General features: G+C 38.5%; 1 protein-coding gene across 1 annotated transcript in view; it reads left to right on the top strand.

Annotated features, from left to right (window-relative positions):
- LOC131240285 (uncharacterized) overlaps positions 1 to 15,726 on the top strand; it is a 35,511-nt gene extending 19,785 nt beyond the window's left edge. The window contains exons 5-9 of the mRNA XM_058238415.1: positions 4,979 to 5,044; positions 5,833 to 5,895; positions 6,176 to 6,233; positions 11,400 to 11,459; positions 15,148 to 15,726. Of these exons, the coding sequence (XP_058094398.1) occupies positions 4,979 to 5,044; positions 5,833 to 5,895; positions 6,176 to 6,233; positions 11,400 to 11,459; positions 15,148 to 15,211 (311 nt within the window). The 3' untranslated portion in view covers positions 15,212 to 15,726. The remainder of the gene's footprint in view (positions 1 to 4,978; positions 5,045 to 5,832; positions 5,896 to 6,175; positions 6,234 to 11,399; positions 11,460 to 15,147) is intronic.
- Positions 15,727 to 16,071: the final 345 nt, after the last annotated feature.

Genomic DNA, 16,071 nt, shown 5'->3' on the forward strand with positions numbered 1-16,071 from the left:
GCCTCTCTGTCCTTCCCTTTTATTATTTAATTTTCCTCCCTTTTCCTATTAATTCATGGCCTCTTTTGATTTGATTTTATCATCTACCCCACATCCTCAAGTAATGAGTTGGATAATAATACAATAATTGAGATGACATTTTTAATTAAGATAAAAGGTAATTATAATAATAAAATTTTGGGTGGTAGGGAAATGTACTTACCTTGATCGATGTATCCACGTAAATTGGAGATCCACCGAAAGGTTGCTTTGATACCACTAAAAGGCAACCCGGTGGGCCCACAGGATCTGACGGTCTACACGGTCTTGGAACCCTCACAAAAGTCGAAGATTGACGGTGCACGTCTGGTGGTCCACCTAACCATTACGAGAACATAAAATGTCTTATCACCCCTCCGATTGTATGATTAAGATGGTCCCTGGATTATGATCAATAGTTTAGATTGGATGGGCTAGATGGACAAGAAGACTATTTTTTCTTCTGTCTGGAATCTCTCTCGGTTGGATACATTTATGAGGGGATACAAACCCGTATTTATAAGGATAAAGAGAAGGTATGAGAGAGGATCAAGAGATGAGGGAAGAATTTGAATGAGATAAGGCTTATCTCTATCTCATCCAAGTTCTCTCCAGTATCTCTCCATTATTCAAATTTGAAGTTCAAATTTATATTTCGAATTTGAACTGAATTTGAAGTTCAAATTTCAAACAGAGTCCATAGTGAGAAAAACAGCGGGAAAATATGTGTAGGACCCACCCACCAGTGGTTTCCCACCAGTGGGCCTCATGGGCCATATCCAACATTGACGTGTTCCTTATAACGTCTATGTCTTTAATAGAGTCATGTCCAAATCTGTTCCTAAGACCCTATGTAAGGTGTCAACTGGGAGGATTCATTTTCTAGCCAACCAATGCCCTTGGGGATATTAGGGATATGTTTTGCTACCCACTCCTCGTAGAGGTAAACTTGATGGTAAAACTATTAAGAACATATTCATTAGGTATCCCATGCGCTCAAATGGATATATTCTAGTTTGTGAGGATCATCGAGGATTGACTGAGGTAGAATCTCAAAACACGACTTTCATTGAAGACAGATACCCCAATTGAAAGAAGCGAAAAGTTGAGATGAAACTTTTGAAATTCCTGATGTATCCGAGGAGAGCGGGAGCTCCGTTTCTCACAATGGATCTCCTATAGTTCACCAAGAGAGTGAGAGTACACCTTAGTAATCTTCTGAATTTTGTCGAAGTTAAAGATGATTAATTCCCCGAAAATACTTCGATATCAAGGGTGAATTAAACTCTTGCATTGCGATTAACTATGATGAACCTGATTCTTATCAGGACGTGTTGTTGTCTTCAAATTCAGCTGATTGGGTAATTGCCATGAACGAAGAGATCACCTCCATGAATAACAACAAAGTCTACGTACTTGTCAATCTGCCTTTCAATCGCAAATCGATAGGTAACAAGTGAGTACTTAAGATCAAAAGAAAGGTAGATGGTACAATGGACGAGTGTAAAGCACGATTAATTGTTAAAGGTTTCACACGGAAAGAAGGTGTTGATTACAATGAGACTTTTTTATCTGTTGCAAAATTTTCCTCAATCTGTATGTGCTTGTCCTTTGTCACAAGTTTAAACTTAGAGTAATATTAGATGGATGTAAAAACTGCATTCTTAAATGTTGATATAGATGAAAAGATACACATGTAATAGTTCATAAGATATATTGACAAAAAGAACACAGAAAGTCTAGAAACTGTTGAAATCTATCTATAGATTGAAGCAATCATGAAGGCAATAGTACATTAGCCATCACCACCTTCGGGTTCACAATGAGTTAAGAATATCATTGTGTATACCTGAAATGGTCTGGAAGATCTTTTGTGATATTATCTTTACATGTAGACAATATCCTATTAGTTGGTAATGATTTGCGATTATTGATAGTAACTAAAGATTGACTTTTCTCGAACTTTGAGATGAAAGATTTTGGTGAAGGCAACTTTATTCTTGGGGTAAAAATCATTGGGAACCATAGGAGATTCTTGGACTTTTCACAAGCCACTTGCATACAAAAAGTTTTATAGCGGTGTATGATGAAAAATTCAAAAGCTATTGAAATCCTTCTAGAGAAAAATTACCAAGCTAGATTGGAAACTGTGTCCCTAGATTGGAGCTGAGAAATCGATTATGTCCTCAATACTCTATGCGAGTGCAATAAGCAGCTTAATGTATGTCGTGCTTTGCACTAGATCAGATATTAGTTATGTAGTTAGCATAGTTAGTCGTTACCAGAGTAACGCAAGATCATCTCATTGGCAAGCCATCAAATGCATATTGTGCTATCTCAGAGGAAACAATGACTTGATGTTATGTTATGAAGGCACAAATCTCGAGCTAAAAGGATATTCTGATGCCGCCTGGGATAATGCCGCCGATAAGGGAAAATCTAATTCAAGATGTGTATTCTTGCTCGGAGGAGCTTTGACATGGTCGAGCAAGAAATTGACATCCATAACCCTTTCATCTATGGAGGCTGAGTACATTGCATGTTGTGCTGTTGTTAAGGAGTGTGTATGGGTTCGCAGATTCTTACAAGGTCTGGGTGTTGTATTGAGCATCCGTGAGCCTATATCGTTGAGGATGGGTAATACCTCTACCATTGATTTAGCAAAGGACCCCAAACACCACCAGAAGTCCAAGCACATTAAGATCAAGTCTTATAATGTACGTGATCAAACAAAAGACAAAAATGTCATCCACAGCTACATTCCCACCAAAGAGATGTTGATGGATCTCATGACGAAGCCTGTAGCTAAAGATCTATTCTAGATTCACGTCACACAAATGGGATTGAGAAGAACTTGAGTGATGCTAATATATCATGTACCTTTTATCATTTATTAATGAATAAACATTCTTTTTATTTAGTATTGAGCACTAATATTGATTAGGTATGTAGATCGTCAACATTTTCCTTGAGATCATGTAGGATTTCTACATTTATTAGCAAGCCAGCCACCCACTCACACAGGTTACCAACCCTGAATGTACAAGAGGTACAATCAGGGTGATGTTCATACGTTGAGGTGTGAACCGCCCTCTATTGTGAAGAATAGAGGATGGGGATACGAGTGATAACACGTTGTATCCACCTTCAGTCTTAAGAGATTGAAAATGTGACTGATCAAGTCAAATAACATAATTGCTCCATTGTTCTTCTTCGCGAGTAATGTTAGGGTCTAAATAAAAGCTAAGTTGTGAGGATATGAGATGAGTTATATCTCATGTGTGACAACCTGCATATTGTAGACCCGACATATGCCTAGTATTGTCTGCTTTATGGCGTGCATTAAAGTCACATGCTGGGACCTTTTACTTATAAATTGTTTTAATTTGATCTAATCATTGCAACATGCGAGTGGCCAGTCCCGTTGATGACTCTGTGTCCTTAACTATCCTCTTGTATATAGGAGGATGAGATCGAGTGTCACCAGTTTAATGTACAATGACGAATGGCCCTTTGATTAGCCATACTCGGTTACACTAAAAAAGTGGCTTAATCGATTTCAAATTACACATCTGCATAGGGAGTATCCCATGATAGCTACACCAAGTTTCTAAAACTATAAACACGAACTTGAATCCTCTGACGATATTTTGTTTTTTATTAGTTTTGCAAAAAATATTCTCATTAAAAATATATATGTATTATAGTATTACTTTAAAAAGGATTCAAATCAATATTTGTTAAAAAAACAAAAAACTGAGTTTTCAAAATAACTCGGTAAGTTGGATAAGTGCATATATTGGCCGAGTACTCTATATCAAAGTCAACTCCATCCAGTGTGGTCATACAGATTAGGGCAAGCATTGTAAAGCTTGGGTTCTTGAGTGCTAATTGGGTGATCATTTAGTACTCAAACACTGTGAGAAGACAACGGTGTTCCTACTGGTCCCACGCTTCTGATTCATTTGATCGCAATTTTTTGTTTTAGTTGTTATGAGACGAGTTAGATGGACAAGCTATATTGTACTTATCAAACAACATAATTGAGTGAAAGATGTTAGATATGGGCCCATGGAGCCCACTTGCAGGCAACCACTAGTGGGTGGGTCCCACCACATCTTTTCCCACTGCTTCTCTTATTCTAGATTCTATTTGGAATTTGAACTTCAAATTCGAAATATGAATTTGAACTTCAAACTTAGATGAGGGAAAGATACGAGGGAGAAGTTGGATGAGATAAGGATAAGCCTTATCTTGTTCAAATTCCTTCATCATCTTTCGATCCTTTCTTTTGAACTTTCTCTGTATCCTTATAAATACGGGAAGGTATTCCTTCGTGAATGCATCGCGGACAAGAGAAATTTCAGGGAGAAAATATAGTTCATTTTTCCATGTGGCCCATCCTATAGCCAATCTAAAATGTTAATCATAATTCGAAGGCCATCTTGATCGTAAAATCAAAGGGATGATAAGATCTATTTTGCTCCCGTAGTGGTTAGGCGGACCAATGGATGTGCACCATCCATCTTCAGCTTTTGTGAAGGTCCCAAGACTATGTAGACTATCGGATCCTGCGGGCCCACCCATTAGGCCATCATTCACTGTGTTCTTGGAGTTGCGTACACAGAAATAAGCCATGCTTCAAACTTGTTCAAAGATTGTGCCCAACCTAAGTTGCTTTATCTAATTTAATACATTAGGGGTTTGAGAAACCAGTCATAAATTTCTGCTTCATTTGGGTTGAGAGGTTTTCATCAAATATGCTACTCACAAAGTGCAAGATGTAGGAAAGGATATATTGCTTTTGGAATTAGATGTCAACTATATACTAGTTATTTAACTTATCATTTATTTTGCTTGCCTCAATTTTATTAGTTCAAAACTATCATTTGGGTTTTTTGATTGTGCGCATGAAATGCTTGACCTTCTAAATTCCTAGTACATTTTACTTTTCTTGAAGTTCTGAAGAAAGAAGAAGAGGAAAGAAAGGCCAAAGACAGTGCTCGACGACAAAGTGTGAAAACTGGTCAGTCACTGAAAATTCTTGGTATATTTTGACCTTAATAATGGATGGAACTAACTACTGCTGGTAGCTTTCTAATTTCTTTCACACCAAAGATTGAACTGGTTCCAGATAAATCCTGTCTCAGGAAGCATATTTTTCTGAAAGCAGCTTGTTAGTGCATATTGCCCTGAAATGTAAAAGCACTGAAATACCCTTAGATGATAAAAATGATATGGGAGGCTACTAATGGTTAGAAAAGGGAAGACAAAGTACATAAATGTGTGTAAAATTTCAATTGCTTCATAGATGCTGGTCGGGCAAACCTGTGAAGTGCTTGGTTCTCCCTCCCTCCCTCCCTCACTCGCTTATCAGAAAAGTAGTTTCAGTGAGTGAGAAACCTGAAAATGTTGTCACTTTCTTTGACTTAGGTTATCAGTGAATCTATCACTTGTTTGAAGGTCTGTTCTGTTGATGCTGCCCATAAGCCAAAAATCACACTAATTGGACGATCCTAACCCTTCAGCTTGACTTTTTACAAAAGAAAAGGTATAGTCAGTTGAATTTTTTCTTAACCTTCTATTTACCGTCCTCAATATACTCCAGGCAAATGGTTAGGTTGTCCAAACCTGTGATTTTTGGCCTCCTTCCTGTCAAGGAGAGGCCTTTCAGTTGATATATGTGTTTAACACTGTAGTCTCTCTTGAATGAGTGACTATCACTATTCTGGCACTTAGTAAATACCAGATGTGTACATCATTATATTTTCAGCTGATCTATTGATTTACATCTTACCTTGCTGATTGGTAAAGTTGGGGGGCCGGACTTGAAAAGTTTCATGCAGCAGTTTCCCGGCGTTTCCTTTGACAACAGAGGTAAAATTCATTTCCTTTTGTCAATGGATTGTATGTCTGCACAGCATGCTGTCCTTTTGGTCCATAAAACATACATATGCCCAAGAGAACAGAACATTGTGAAAGATGAGGTGATCCTCAATTATTTTAGTTATTTATTGATCCGGATCATCTCTCTATCTTTATTTCTAAAGAAAATGTACAGTGTAATCACTTGGAAATTTGAAATATTTGTTCGGTCTCTTTTTCTAACCGAGAATTAATGTCTTCTTTTATGCTAACAATAATTTGCTCTTCAAAGGCAAGGAGCCTGAAGAAGTATCAGATGCAACGGATGGCATCTCAGATGACAGATTCAGGTGGGTAGCAGCTCCATCTTTGAAAATTTTTGCCCCCTTATGTAGTTTTCTTCAATATAAGAATGTTCCCAGTTTCTATTAATCTTTATGGATAATAAGTCTTGTGCCATTTATCTTTTAACTATTGTGTTCTTGAAATTTGGGTGTTCTCTTCTCCCGACAATGTGTTAAAAAATTGCTGGTTGTATATACATGGAAATAAAAACAATTTACAGTTAGAAAAAACTTACACAAACAAATGGGAAGTTGTTTGATACTCTGGCTGTGCATGACACAATATGCAGGCACTCAGAGATTGTACACAAGGCATGCATTAACTCAAATTAAACTGACTAAATTGTGGTACTTACTGTCCCTCAGTCGGAATCTCAAAATCAGACTGGTCCGACACTCCTAACTTTTGCTTCGTGGACACTTGTTTCTTGAAATAGACTGTTGGATATTTTCATTTTTAACTGTCCAATAAATGTCCACCGATTGGATAGTCAAATAATCAAATTAGCATAATTTTGTTGGTTCATGGTACATCTAATCTAGGGCCCATTTTTTTGACAATTTAATTTGAATTATTTGTATTCCATGTGTGCAATTTCTCCAAGTAAGTTACATGTGCTTGCATATCATCCATCACACTGTCAAGAGTACCAAAGTTTTTCTCCAAACAAATTGCAAAATTTCTGGCATATTCGTTGGGAATAACTCTGTGGTCGGATGTCTATGGATGGTCTGTGGCTCATTTCAAAGGTCTTGTCCAGATTTACCACAACTATTTGTACAAATTGTGTAGGATTTCATAGTTTCCGACCTCAGATTTAATTGCCATGACAGTTTTTCTTCTATCAGCTGTGCAGGCTGATCAATTAGGTGTGGTTTGTAATACTTTTTCTTTCTAAATGTGGAATTTGTATGTAAGATAGGGCTAAGTTTTAGGAGTAGTCTATTATGCTTGGTCTAGGAGTTTTTATAGGTTCAACTTCTTATTAGTGAGATAGAGTCCCCTCCCTTTCATATTCCTTGCAAGTTGGGATATAAAGGCCCAAAAGATGTCCAAGTCTCAAGGATGACAAAAGGAAGAGTATTGCAAGTTCTGAGGAGGATTTGGAGAAGGTGCTTTTATAGGCTCCAAGATGATAGAGAAGGATGGGTTGTTCATGAAGTACCCAGTACCAACTATAGGTGGTTCAAGACATTTGACAGCCTAATGGTTGTATTGGAAGGAGATGGGACAACCTCCTTGAATGGTGGCACTCTGAGAGAGTGCATGCATGCTCCAAGATGCGGTGTTGCACGTGGGGGTAAAAGGCCACTTATAAACAAACTAATCCATCGTGGGGAGACAACCTCGAACAATACGATAGAGGAAAACCATGCATGGCATCTGTTATTTACACAGTCCTATGAAGATAAGAAAGAGGAATCTCTTACAGTCTCTCTTAATATGTGGCTTCAATAAGTTGGAGTGAGACATGGGAGGCTTTAGGTAAAATTCTATAGCAAAGTTCAAGACCTGAGCCGTGAAATACATGGATCTTGCTAGGATAGACAGCAGATGTTTTGTAATGACTAGCCAAAGTCGGTTGTGGACCTGTGATTAACAAATAACAGTGGCAGTGAAAATAAAAGCCAAAAGGCTACGATCCATGTGGTTTCAACAATGTGGCCAGCAGCGGCTTTTGGGAATGTCTAATGAGGATCTTGCAGGCTCATCCCTTCGGCACCAGCTGCAATTCAATGGAGGCAGCAATTAAACTACCTCTAGACACCCAATCTTGGATAGGTTCAGTAGATCACTTAACCAAATTGGAGTACGGGTCCATCTTTGGGAATCTTGTCTTTATTTCTTGAATTTTAGAAGATTTATACGATGGAATTACTTTAACCTCATCAACCCCTATAAATCCAATTCTTAGCAGCTCCAAAGCCTCCAAAAGAACACAAGGTTAAGATTTACTTGCTTAAAAGCAAACCATGGTCTCAAACCACACCTGAAGCTATAACCTCAGGGTGCATGGCCCAGACTGCTTCCTAGTTTAGGTGCCCACATCCATTTAGTTTTCGAAACCTCTATAGTGTGGAAATCCCATATCTGTGCCCCAAAGGGATTTAGTTTTTAAAAACCTCTGGGATGCGGAAATGCCATGTCCATGCCCTGGAAACTTCCCTAATTCTGAACTTGTCTTTGGAGTCCAGTTTCTCCAACCTCCATTAGCAGTGTTTTGAAGACTCTTGGACCGTTGTTTAGACCATGAAGTTGGCTTTCAAACAAGCCCAAAATCAGCGCAATACAATTTCTGAGTGCCACAACAGTTGAACTACTATAAGGTGCATGTAGATGACTTGGATTGAGATTTAAGGAAAAAGGCTTGTCTTTCAAATTCCGTATCTCCCATAACACTTTGAATTTTGAATTGATTCATTCCAAACTAAAATCCTTAGTTAGTCCTCTAAGTTAGCTTCCCAACAAACCAAAAATCACCCAAACCCCATGCTTGGGTGCCAAGATTCTGAGGAGCACAATCTGGAAAGCAGGCAACTTCATGCAGGAAAGAAATTGGAAAATGAAAGTCCAAATTCCAATTCGCATATCTCTGAGCCAGCCTTGACAAAATTGACTCAAAACCACCTAATTAGATCGTAATCACCTTTTTTTTCAAAACTACCCCAATGTATCCTTGGTTTGTAAATTTACAATTTACTCTTTAGAAGCCATAGGAATTTGACATTTGGCAAATCTCACCTGTCAAAGCCAAAACCTGTTGGAAACTTCCAAGAGACCCTCAATTCACCTAAATTACTCTTCCTAGCACCAAAGTTTACCCTCAAACCCTTATATCGACAACCCAGATCATGCCACTTCTCATCCATCTAGTACCTATCTTACTCTTTAGAAAAACCTCTTAATTCGCATTAATTTGGTGAGCAACCCGTTTCTTACTCAATAAATAGACTCAAGCAAATGTTCTTGATCCTGTAGGTGATTTTAGCTACCCCTTATAATATGAAATTTAGAAAAATAAAATAAAATAAAAATAAAAAATCAATATACAAAGAAACATTGCTCTAGTTTGTGTGAAGAAGGGAATTCTCCTGTCCTAAGTGGATAAGAAGTATGACTCAACTTTCGGTTGAGAGCAATGGCTTCCTGACCCTTCAAGGAACAGAATTCTCTTACACTCCCATCTTATCTAATCTCCTATATTGAGTTCATCAGAAACTATAAAGAAAATGGAGCTCCAAGATCTATTCCGCTATGTTTCTCATAACTTTCTCTTTCTCCACTTCTATTTCTCACGTTAAAGCAGTTCTAAATCTGTTCTTTGTTGAAATTCTCATCAAAGGAATTTCACTTTTAAAACACCTAGTAGGGACCATGTCTTCACACGGGTGAGGAAGGGTTCCAACGCCTTCCTGTTCCATCACCATGGCCTTTATGTGAAATCTTTGTTGTCAGGGCTAAAGCATTGTCACTTGCTAGCAGAATTCCAGTCCTGGTTTTTAATAATAATTTTTTAAAAAAAAAAAAAAAATAGATTCTAGGTTCCGAACCACTGCTAGCTTTGAAAATTGGTTATTGGCGACTCTAGTTTCATCTACAACATTGGTAGCCTGGCCATCTATCCTCATTCCCGCCACCAAAGAGTTTGACCCTGCTGCTTCATTCACGTCACTGTGACTGCGGTTAGTAAACTGCATAGCGGGCTGCCCTGTACACATCACAGCACCATATAGTCCTTTACACAGGGCAACCTGCTGCGGCCCTTTGCAATAAGTATTCCATAAGGAATAGAGTTGGTGGAATTCTCTACCAACTATCTGAGAGCTTTCCTTTTTTGCAAGGGCTTTGTGATTTTATAGTGGGCAGTTACCCCAACGCATGTGTGGAAATGTGTATGTATCCTCCAAGCCATTCAGTAAATGCGTTGGAAAGTACGCACTTACCTTCTATTATGTGCATAAAACATAGAAGATTACATGATGGTGGTGAGTTGTTGTCACACTAGAAAGATGTCATCATACCACTTTATTTTCGGATGGCATGTAGACTGCCATTATGGCACATGTAGTTAGGAGTGCAATTCGGGCAGGTTGGGTTGGGTTTAGGGTCAGCCCAAGCCCAACCTGACCTCAAGAGCACCCAACCCACAACCTGACCTGACCCGAATTCTAACCTGAGGTGCCCAATCCGAACCCAACCTGAAGTCCTCTATACTCGACCAAACCTGACTTGACCCGATCCAACCCTACCCAAATACACGTGATTATTCCCAACCCAACATTACCTAACCTGAATTTGTTCAACCCAAACCCAAACTAAATTCCCATCGATTTGCCATTTTTCAACCCAAACCCAAACTTTATGACCTTGATAACTCAACCCAACCCAACCTGAACTCGGGGTGGGTCAGTCAGGTTTGGGTTGACCCAAAACCAAGTTGCATCCCTACATGTAGTCCTCATTGCAAGCAGGCATAAGGCTGCTCACAAGGCAATGGTTTGTGGATTGCGTGAATGAAGTGCTCGCGAACCTCTTAAGAGTTAAGAAACACAAGCTCCCGCGTAGGATGGCACATGGAGTACATGGAGTACTATGCATGATCATGGTACCACGTATGTTTAGATAGGTGTTTTCTCCTTGTGTGATGGCTATAAGGTTGTGGATGTCCTGGATGACAAAGACGCTATTTGGGTCTTACGATCTTTTTGGTTGCAGCAAAGGCTAGTTGAATCTATTAGCTACAAGCGCCACTATCTTTTGTGCAACCATGGAGCTTGCAGGCAAATATAGGAGGGTTTTTTGAGAACACAGACCTATAAATGTAAAATACAGTGATAAATGCTTCCTCTTGTTCTTGTTCTTCTTTTCTTTTGTTTCTTTTTAAAAATCAGTCTTGTTGGTGAAACCTATATTTGACTTTCAGTTCTTATGTTTTCTTTACAGTAGGATACTAGGATCTCTGAAACAACTGGTATGGAAGCCACCTCAGTATTAGTTCATGAAATAAGCCTCACAACATTTTTATCATTCTACTTTCTGCATAAATGCTTCAATTGTGAAAATATTCATATATGCTTCAAACATGGCCGAATGAAGTCATCTCCATTTTGAAGCTTGTGATTTATCAAAAACAATTTATTCTCTTTCTAACACCATTTTCGCATTTGCAGGAAATCTGAAACAGCAGAGGAAGGGAGTTCAATTTCACCTGATGGTGAACAGCAGCCAATGTAAGTAGACGTACTTACACACTTTAAATTTTGAAAAGTTGCTTCACTTTTAATATCCCTTTAGGAGTTAAAATTTTAGTTTGACCTGAATCATCTAGTCAATCTGGAAGACCATATGGTTGTGCATAGACATAGTCACCATCCTGTGTGATGTGCATATGCACACACAAGCAGACCAATGGACAATCATTTTGAGATATTTGAACAGGAAGTTATATCATAACGGCATGCGTATATAACTTCCCGTTCAACCTTTCCAAAAAAGAAAAAGAAAAAAAACATAAATAAATAACACTAATGTTGTATGTATTCCACAACTCTGACGGACAAGCCAGTGATGGAAGCCTAAAATATAGTAACCATCAAGGCATCTTGAAAGTGAATCATATTCCATGACTATGCGCATATGCACACACAAGCAGACCAATGGACAATCATTTTGAGATATTTGAACAGGAAGTTATATCATAACAGCATGCGTATATAACTTCCTGTTCAAACTTTCCAAAAAAGAAAAAAATAAAAATAAATAAATAACAATAATGTTGTATGTATTCCACAATTCTGAGGGACAAGCCAGTGATGGAAGCCTAAAATATAGTAACTTGCTAATTAGGATTTCTTACAGTTTGAATAACCTGAGAACAAGATATAACATGGTACGGAAGCCCAAAAACTACAGTATCTAAGTGATCATCACTTCAGGGGCAAAAAAAAAAAAGAAAAAGAACTGCAATATATAAAGTGTGACCATGGAAGGTGTCAAGAGCATTTCTGTAGAAGGTTGTTTTGTTTGAGAAGGAAAATCTGTGGTTTTTTTACTATCAAGATTCTCATATTTTTGTAGAAACTGAAGAAAGCAATTGGGTTCTGTAGTCAACATTAGTGTCTGTATCTGTACATAAATGCATACAACATATATACGTACATGACAGATAGTTACTATTGTAAAAGAATAATGCACCCGAGAACTTAATTGGGCTACCTTTCTAAAATCTACATATAAAAGAATCTGGTGAAATTCTAAAGACGACACTGGCTGTACTGCAGCATCTAAATGTTTGGCAGTATGATACATCTGACATATTTGACGGGAATAACTTGGCCTTGGTAGTTTGTCTGTGGTCAATTTCAAAGGCAACACATGCTTGATTTAGAGATTCATTATTTCTGTTGGAGGTGAATCTTCCATGGACTGCAACTCTCCCTTGGCTAACGACCACTGTGTCCAATCTCAGGTGTCCAAGGACAGTAAGAGGTAACCCTCTCAAACCCATGTGAATAAACATGTTCCACACACATCAACTAAGCCAATAATGATTCATGCATTAAACTAGGTCATAGACAACCCAAACATTGGTTTTCCAGGGCACAACCCCAACAGGTTCTGTCATGTGCAACGGAGACCAAGAACTGCGGGCAAGGGGAAGGCCCAAAAGGACATTGATGGAGGTAGTAAGAAAGTACTTGATGACCTGTGGTCTAATTGAAGGTATGGCCCTTGATAGAGTGGAATGGGGGAATAGGATTCATGTAGCTGACCCCAATTAATTGGGATAAGGCTTAGATGATGATAATGATGTTGGTTGCAGTGTTTTAAGTATCGATGATATTGGCCGATATATCCCACGATATATCTTGTGTCCCACCTGTGCGATACAAAACACACAAGTAGTATATATCCTACATGTTCAATCTGGTGAACATTTTCGATTTTTTATTTTTATTTTTCTGTAAATCATGTTAAACCAGTGTCAAATTATTACAAATCCATGTTTTTTCATATTTTGCATAAAAATCACAGATGGAGAGCTTCAATTTCGAGATTTGGAGATGGGCCAAGTTGCAGAAATTTTATTTATTTTTTTTTTTAAATCTCAATTTCTTACGAATCGGTTGCAATCTTTGTGTCCAAACATAAAATCAAACATGCATGTAACCTGATCTAGTGATTCTTCTTTTGCTTTTGAATGTATTGCTTGTGTTTCCACATGTCTTCTTACATTTATAAATTATATGAATAGACTTTGAATATACTTGCATCAATTCAATTAGACAACACATAGATTGGGACCCCATACAAAGAAAACATATTATGTGCATTTGTTTTTTGTAATGTTTTGATTTCTAAGTGTGTATTGATGTCTTTTTTAATAACTACTGAAGTTTCATTGAAAAATTCGACCAATTTCCCATGTTTCCAACATTAGCAATACATAACGCGATACAACCAATATATCCAATGCGAAAACCAATACGTATCCGTATCCCAAGGGTGCGATACGTAACGCGATACCGATATTCGAACACTAGTTGGTTGTTTCCATTATTGTTTATTTGGTTGGACCAAGATAGCAAATGATGAGTTATGTGATTTTTGACCCGAGGATACACATATAGTATCCTCAGACCTCCATTTGTACTAGCGGGTCCCAGATTGGGTGATTTGGACCATTATCTGATGGATGTCACCATGCCCGAAGAATCTCCCTCATTGGAACATCCTATCAGCCAATCTTTGGTCCTTCTTCAGATGAATTTGGGCTGTTGCTGGTTTCTTCTCTTTTATTTGTAGGCCACCAATTGAAGGGTTAGATTGTCATATTGAGGAGATTTCTGGGGTATTATCCATCCACTATGGGCCCCCTCAAATTAATAGGCTAGATCACCCATGGACCCCATTTATACTAAAGAGGATCAAGTATGCTGTGCAAATACCCAGGTTGCAGATCATATAGTTATTCCTCCTAAGAAATTTACTGAATGGATTATGACATTAAGCATATTTGGACGGGAGGGTGAATCCCAAAATTTTTGGAAAATGTTCTATAGTTAAAGTTCTCACTGTGAGGGGTTATTGTTTGAAGCATAATGTCCTACAATGTCCAACTTAGAAGTGGCTAGAATAAGGCATTTGTGTGGACATGTGGGTGAAGGAGATGCAACTAGGCCAAGGCTATATAGCCTTCAGAGAATTCAGAGAAGAGTTCTCCCATTTACTTCAAGCTCTCAGGTGCGATATTCGTCCAAGGAGATTCCATGAATGTGGTCTCTTGGGTCCAGAAGGTCAGTTATGAACCATGGAAGTTGTCTTTCATTTTGCAATTATCTTTGCTGCATATCCTCTAGGCCAAACAGTTCGCTTACCCTGTCGATAAAGAGGCCAATGTCATGGTAGATTCTTAGCCGAAGGGGCATTGTTCGCCCTTCCATGCGTGTTAGGATTTGGGAATTCGTTTTGCTTGGGTCAATGCATTTTTTGTATTTTTTTGCCATCACTTATCAATGACTTGAACCAACCATCAGGTGGGCAATACCTTCGATGGGCCATATGTCAGAAACTGCACCAATCTGGCAAACATTATTTTTCTCACAGAGGACTATTTGGGAAAGAAATAGATGGTTATGGAAAAAAAAAAAAAGCTTGAAAAAAAATGTCAACCAAATCTCCTTTGGAGGGTTGGGATTGTCCAACCATGGTGACATGTGGGATATAGCCCATTCAAGATGGGGCCTACCTAATGATCAGTTCAGATCTTGTCCACATTTATCGCCTAAACGAAAAGCTTCGACTGATAAGTATAGCGAAAGAAGTGACAAATATTCTACGCTTACTCAGTTAGCAGTGACTTAAAATTGAAAGTGATGCTGGGCCTCTTGTTATTCACTCATTCATATGTTATTTCAGGTCTACGGAGCCAACAGGATCCGGTCAATCCTTCAAACCAGGAACATGGCAACCTCCGATGTGAAGACCAAACACATGGTAGCTTATTCCATCATTATCAATATGTTGAGACAAAACTCTTTTCGGTCATGGTTCCGTGGATTTTGGCAGTTGGTACTCGGCAATCGGATCCCAGAAATTGAGATCTCAACTAATTTCACGGACATAGACTCAGCTTATCAAACTTGCTGGAGCGTTGCTTCATCCCTTTCCGGCAGAGTAAGCTTAGATGGAATTGCTAGCCTTATGACCTGAGAACTCTTTGATTTTGATAGATGAGTCTTATTTCATATTCATCTTGATGAGCTGCATTCTTTGAGAGCTGATGCTATTATACTACTCATTCGGATTTTTCCGCCGATGATCTCCTGATTGAATTATCTATCATTGTCAGGACACTTGTATCTTTGGATGTGTATGTGATATAAATAGAAGAGAAGCTGCCATACACCTTGTCAAGTCCTTGAAGATTGGATATGATTTACTGTGCTTTTTTCAAGTTATTATTTGATGAAAAATGCTCCAATGCTCTATTAGTTATATTGCTCCTAGTTGCATTGGGACAATTAGCCCGCCTAAGCCATCGATCTAGATGGTTCAGTAGGTCCAATGCACCTTTCAAGAGCTACCATGCAAATTTCACACCAATGTGGCGAGTTGTACAAGAGTCGAGTTAGCTCGGTCAGCTCGCTTGACTCAACTCGGAAAAGCTCGACTCAAAATTGGATTCGGACCAAGTCAAGCTGGTTTTTAGAGCTCGAAAAAATTTCGAGCCGAGTTTGAGCTTGCCCGAGCTTGACTTGACTCGGATCGAACCTCAACTCGAATCGACTCTATGACTCACTTATTTTGATATTGATGTTGCTCGCCAAGTGTTTGATGAAA

The sequence above is a fragment of the Magnolia sinica genome, chromosome 1 (assembly GCF_029962835.1).
Source record: "Magnolia sinica isolate HGM2019 chromosome 1, MsV1, whole genome shotgun sequence".
In the NCBI taxonomy this organism is placed as follows: Eukaryota; Viridiplantae; Streptophyta; class Magnoliopsida; order Magnoliales; family Magnoliaceae; genus Magnolia; species Magnolia sinica.